Source organism: Seriola lalandi, unplaced genomic scaffold (genome assembly GCF_002814215.2).
Source record: "Seriola lalandi dorsalis isolate HSWRI2012SDOR001 ecotype SW California unplaced genomic scaffold, Sedor1 jcf7180002054606, whole genome shotgun sequence".
NCBI lineage: Eukaryota > Metazoa > Chordata > Actinopteri > Carangiformes > Carangidae > Seriola > Seriola lalandi.
The window spans coordinates 417,279-423,278 of record NW_019525159.1 but is presented as its reverse complement, the minus strand read 5'-3'; the positions used below and the strand labels follow the sequence as shown (position 1 = coordinate 423,278).

At 39.3% G+C, this 6,000-nt stretch overlaps 1 protein-coding gene across 2 annotated transcripts in view; it reads right to left on the bottom strand.

Annotated features, from left to right (window-relative positions):
- Positions 1 to 738: 738 nt before the first annotated feature.
- Positions 739 to 6,000, bottom strand: part of dym (dymeclin) — a 53,541-nt gene continuing 48,279 nt past the window's right edge. For both annotated transcript variants that reach the window (XM_023419580.2, XM_023419581.2), the window contains exon 17: positions 739 to 3,599. In XM_023419580.2, coding sequence (XP_023275348.1) covers positions 3,450 to 3,599 — 150 coding nt within the window. In that variant the 3' untranslated portion in view covers positions 739 to 3,449. The remainder of the gene's footprint in view (positions 3,600 to 6,000) is intronic.

Here is a 6,000-nt window from a genome sequence, read left to right as displayed (position 1 = left end):
CACTGAGCCTAATGACCTTCCATCGTTACTGTAGTGATCTGTCATATTAATGAGTTTGGTGTCACTAGGGGCAACCAGTACTTAGTACAGAGCCACTTCAGCAAACTGGTCTCCAGCGCCCTACTTTCTACAACACTCAATAGACACTGATCTGGGTGTGACCTCTGCGTCTGGAGTCATGCTGCAATGCAATCTCACCTAGACCTTGAGGAAAACGTACCAGCCTCTAAATAAAATAAATAAACTACCCATCCCAGAATCCCCTGCTTCATCCATCTTCCTGCTGTCACCTGAAACGGGAGCCCATGGTAAGGTGATCCCGCACCATGAAGGAACAAGGAGGGCCATGTCACTTTGTGAAAACCTCCGCTCAACCATCTGGCACTGCTATAATAGAGCTGCAAGCAGGTGAGAGTCGGTGCAGAGAGACAGAGCGCCTCAGTCTCCTCGAGCGTGAAGACTCACTGTAACCTACCAACGACCTCATGTTGAAAATGGGCCATTCTTTACATCAAATTGCATCCATTATATTGTCCTTGAGAATAAGAGAATTTCAGGCATGAAAATCAATACAATAGAGACGAAAGGCATGAAATTCTCCCGGGAAGTGGGAGCTCCAGCGACACAGTGGGTGCCATTGTGCTGTTAAACCCCCCCCCTCCCTCCTAAGTGGTTTCATGCCTCTGTTACTGCTGCCTCTGCAGCTATGACCACAACAGGCAACAATAAGACATGAGATACTTTCAGTGCTAAAGTTTATTAATATTCTGTGATGCAGATATCAACAGTTTGGACAGTTGGGCCGATTTTTCTTTTGTGGTGTTTGCTGTACAGAGGTACACACACATTGTTGAAAGCACTGATGATGTCTAAAAAGAAAAAATTCTCAGCTATTGTATGTAAAAACTGTTGTAGTTATGGTGTCTCAATAAAGTTGACAGATCTCTCTCTGCCAATAGAAACCCATTTAATTTTTTTAACTTAACCTAAAAAAGTAAAATAAAGTCTTGGGTTTGCAAGATAAATCTGACTGGTCTTGAGATGATTAATGAGGTACGATAGAAGAAAAAACATATATTATAATTTAACAGTGAGGAGTTCCACTTCTTCAGACCTCTAAAAACTTTTCAAATCAAACTTATGCAGTGTGAGCCCATAAAAGATATTGCTTTGCTTTAAAGGAATAGTTTGACACTTTGGGAAATATGCTTCTTTGACTTCTTGATTTCTTGAAGAGTGAGACGAGAAGATTCATACCACTCGATATTAAGCTAAAGCTAGTAGCCGGGTAGCTTAGCTTAGCATAAACAGCGGTAACACGGGGAAACAGGTAGCCCGGGTCTATCCAAAAGGCAAAATACACTTACCAGCACCTCTAAAGCCCAGTAATGAATACACATTATATCATGCATCAACAAAGGCTGTGAAGAAAAAGTCTTAAAGCTAGAAGACATGGATGTAAACAATACAGGATTTTAACAGGTTAGAAAACATAAGCTTTGCAAATGTTTTATGAGGCAGGAAATGCACTTGACAAATTTGTTAGACCTGAAGAATGCACATGATGCGTTTTGGTGAGTAATTATGTAAACATCACTTTTGTTTGTTTACGAGAAAACTCCACAGAACACATTTAATCTGTACAAAAAAAAAAAAGAATAAAGAAGCAAGTGCAAAAACTGTGTCATTTTATAGTGCGTTATGTAGTTGGGCGATTTCTTGGCCGTGTTCTGTGAACACTCTGTAAAACCACAAATTGTTGTTTTTAAACTTGAGTTTTTGTGCGGATTAATCAAGTGAGATGTAAAGTGTAATTCAGAGCTTTAGAGTTGTTGGTGGGCAGATTTCTTTGGAACAAGCTAGGATAGCTGTTTTTCATGGCTGTTTCTTTTTCTTTTGCACTAACCTGAGCTGTCAGTGCTGTAATATTTCCATTCACTGACAGCTCCTGTGTTGCCTGCCTGACATAATCCACGAGTTAATGCAACAATTCGTATAAACCTAAAAAGATGACAAATCCAATATACTCCACTTTTAAGTCTACATTTTGCCTGAATGTTGGTGTTTCACTTTGCTTAATAACCATGTGACACTTTGGTTGCTTTGAATTATTATTTTTATTTAAACTCCTATGTTCAAAGTAATATTCGCCACAAAATGACAGCTGTTGTCATATAATATGTAATAATATAAAGCCAGTTTCCCACCTGGGAAGAATCAAAGTATAGTACCACCGTTTCGCTTTCAGAGTAGTAGTCATTTCAGTACTACTACAGTTTATATTTTGAGGGGCTGAATATATAAAAAAAACAATATACATGAAAATAAATAATTTCATACAAAGTCTCTAGTTAAACATGCAAATAAAGTGACAACTGTAATTATGCACAATAGGACAGAAGGGTTTAATGACTTGCCCCAGTTTGAGCACTTGCCTTAGGTTACCGTCAGGAAAAAAAATGAAAACGACAAAGACAGGGTAAAGTCAGATAAATGGGCTTGGAGCAACAATGAAATCACATGAATCAGAGTGACGTGGATTGCTAATATTATCCAGGGACTGAAATTAGGCATTAATTAAACTGCAATTCAGTGTGAGGGTATTGGAGGTGGCCACAGTGGTGGGCTCAAATCTGAAAATCCTGCATGTTGCAACACTACATAAGACCTTCTGCTGGACATCAGTTCTCTTTCTCCGACCAGTTTTGAACTTAATTTCACAAACACAAATCTTTTATACAAACCCACTGTATTCGGAGAACTGTGCATGGTTAAAATAAAACACTAATTTATGCGATAATCATACTTAAAATTCTGTATTTTAGAGGATATTTAATAAAATGAGTGCTGTGTCTTCGAAGACACATTGCCTGTCTTGAATATTAAGTCTGTACTACTTCTTAGCATTCAGTGCAGCAGTAGATGAATGTTCACCAGAGCAGTGTAACTTAGGTGCATATGTTTTAATTGACCTTTTCTTTGTAAGTAAGAAAAAAAATGTGGGATTACCCACCGCCAGTGTCCTGAGCTCCTCACAACAACAGAAGGTTTTACAGAAGAGATGTGACTCGGCATGTGCTATGGAACCGGGTGAAGCTGCTCAAATGTTAAATAGGTATTCACTACAGGACTGACTGTACATGAGTGGGCGCTACCGTGTGAACTGTTAACCAGTGCAGATGAAGCTTCACAGTGTAGAAGCAGAGGAATTATTAGGATATGAGGGGAAAAAAGAGGTGGTGCTGCAGAAAAAGAAAGAAAGAAACACCTTTCTGTACAAGGTCGAGGCACTTTCAAAGCAGCGTGCACATACTTATAAAGGGTAATGCACACACACCCACCCAAACACACACTCATACACTCACACACATGCTGTCAGTCTTCTTTTTTTTTTTTTTTCCTTTACTGAACGGAGATGGAGACACACACAGTCAGCTGCAGAAGGTGTTTCAGCCAGAGTCCATGCTGAACAGCTCGATGCCATGTGGGCTCCAGTTGAGGCCGACTCCAGAGTTAAACACCAGGGACCAGACGTAGGGGATGAAGAAATCCTCCGGCTGGTCTTCCTCCACGTACTTAAATTTGAGCTCCGGAAACTTCTGTTCACACAAAAAGAAAAACAGAGAAAGTTGTTAGGAAAAGACGAATGTTCAAATTCAAAAATGATGCCGTCACAATGTTAAACCTACATGCTGATATTTGCTATGTGAACACACTGACCTTTTTCACAGCAGACATTTTGATGAGTCATAGTAAGAACAACATATTATTAATGAACCGTGCCCTTTTCTGTGTTGCATTTCAGTGTTGTAGATAGCAGTCAAAACGCACCCTGATATCTAGTGGGGTGCACTTGAAAGCGATGTTGATTGACGATGCATTTTAGCCACAAATGTCTAAATGAAAGGCAAATAGCAGTGATTAAAAAACAGCTGGGTAAGTGAGTATGAGTTGCTTCAGATGTTGTCCATCCATAGTTTGAGGGCTTGTCAGATGACTTAACACTTCACAGCAGTTTGTAATACAATGAGGTTTAACAAATCATTTTATCATCTGCTGCAACGATCGCCAAGTAAACGGTAAAGTTAGCCCATTCACATACTTGCACATATTTGATTTGGCAACACAGTATAATGCCTGATGACGCTTCATGGTGCTGTGGAAAAAGGCCCCTGAAGTTAATGAGAGAGCAAAGTTTTTCCCCCAAAGTATTATTGGTCCTATAACGGCATGTGACACCAACACCACTGAGAAATTGCCTCCAACCACATTTGATACTTGTAAAGTGCCATGACCAGTGAAATGACGTCTGTCTTAGATGGATGGAGGTGCGGCTACACAGGTAGGTTAACTTGCTTAGGCCTCTCAGTAATCACTTTTCATCAGGTACAGTATTTTGCCGGCAGATGTAATTCCATCTGTCTGTGAGGTAAATTTGGTTACAGCTGCCTGCAGGACAGGTATCACTCTGTGGTCCAAACACTGACCTTTTAATGGGCTGGCTAATGTAGGAGTGTTGTTTTACAGAGCAGTCTGTCAGCCATTCTGACCTTACTGTTTATAAGTGCTGACGCTACATCCACACTAACAAAATTTAGTTTTAAAGCACATCACTTTTGCTATGTTTTTATGCCTGGCCCTCATTATCACTGTAAAGTAAACGGAAATAAATAAACCAAAAGAGGAATTTGGGAAAAAAAAGTAAAATCCAGGATTAGCAAAAACCTAAACAAAATCCTGCACATAAAATGAATTAATTTTAAGAGCTCAAAAATAATCCTGTTACATATACAGAGAGGAAAACAGCTACAAGTAAATTTTATTGACATTTGTTTCAGCACATTTAATTTTAACTTGAAAATTTAGCAATGAATTAATGTCTGCATTGCAAGTGCAATGTTTGAAACGAATGATTATTTTCATGATGATTCGATCTAAAGATGATTTTCTTGATTAAATTATTTTGTATATAAAATGTCAGAACATAGTGGAAAATGTTGTGTAATTTCAGACAGTCTCGTCAGACTTGTCTGGTTTTGTTCTACCAACAACTCTAAACCCAAGAATTTTCAATTTACAATGATGCAAAAGAGAAAAGCTGGATCCTCACATTTTGAGAAACCATAATCAGAGATTCTTGAAGAGCAACTAAAACATGATTATCATAATTGTTCATTTCCTGGTGATCAACTAGTTGATTAATCACTCATTTTGACACAATCCCCAAGTCTTTTTCCCAATTTGCCTGAAGCATACACGAGCCCACCAACCAGCCTAAACCAGGCTTCTGCCAGACCACCTAACAGCAGGTAGGTAGCAGAAGAAGAGCATCAATAATACAACGGTACCTCATTATATCCTCCTGTCTACACATGCATGTATATGCACACAGGCAGCCAGTAATCAGTCTGCGGTGAAAGACAGACGCTGAGGGCCTTTATGTGATGGTCCGAGTCCTGTCTATTGACTCCTGGCTGGCTCTATTCACAGCCACACTATCGGTATCATAATGACACAGACAGAGGGGCTACGGGGTCACAGGCCATATGCCAGGCTACTGAGGCTAGACCACACACACCACTGCCATTGTGACAGCTAGACACAATACAGGAACTCTATTATCTGGCTGGTATTTGTGTGTAGGTGACTGTCTCGTGGACAAGCTTACCAACTCATCAAATGTTCATATGACACTGATGGTGACAGTTACTCAAGCCTGACTCACTTTCACTTCTTAGCATAGTTTTTAGTCTTTCATTTTAAGATGGAAATTGATTTTCTAGCACAAAACTAAACAAAACAAAACAAAACAGAAGGCAGTTGAGCTGATTAATGTCCTGCCATAATCACCATGATATATGAAACATAACCAGTTATGCTAATTAGGTAATTAAGATAATTAAAGCATTAATCAGCAAATACTGCAATGTCAACATACTTTGCAACACATCTCCATCTTAAGGCAAAGTCAAATTCCCCCCTCATTAATGTAACAGTGCT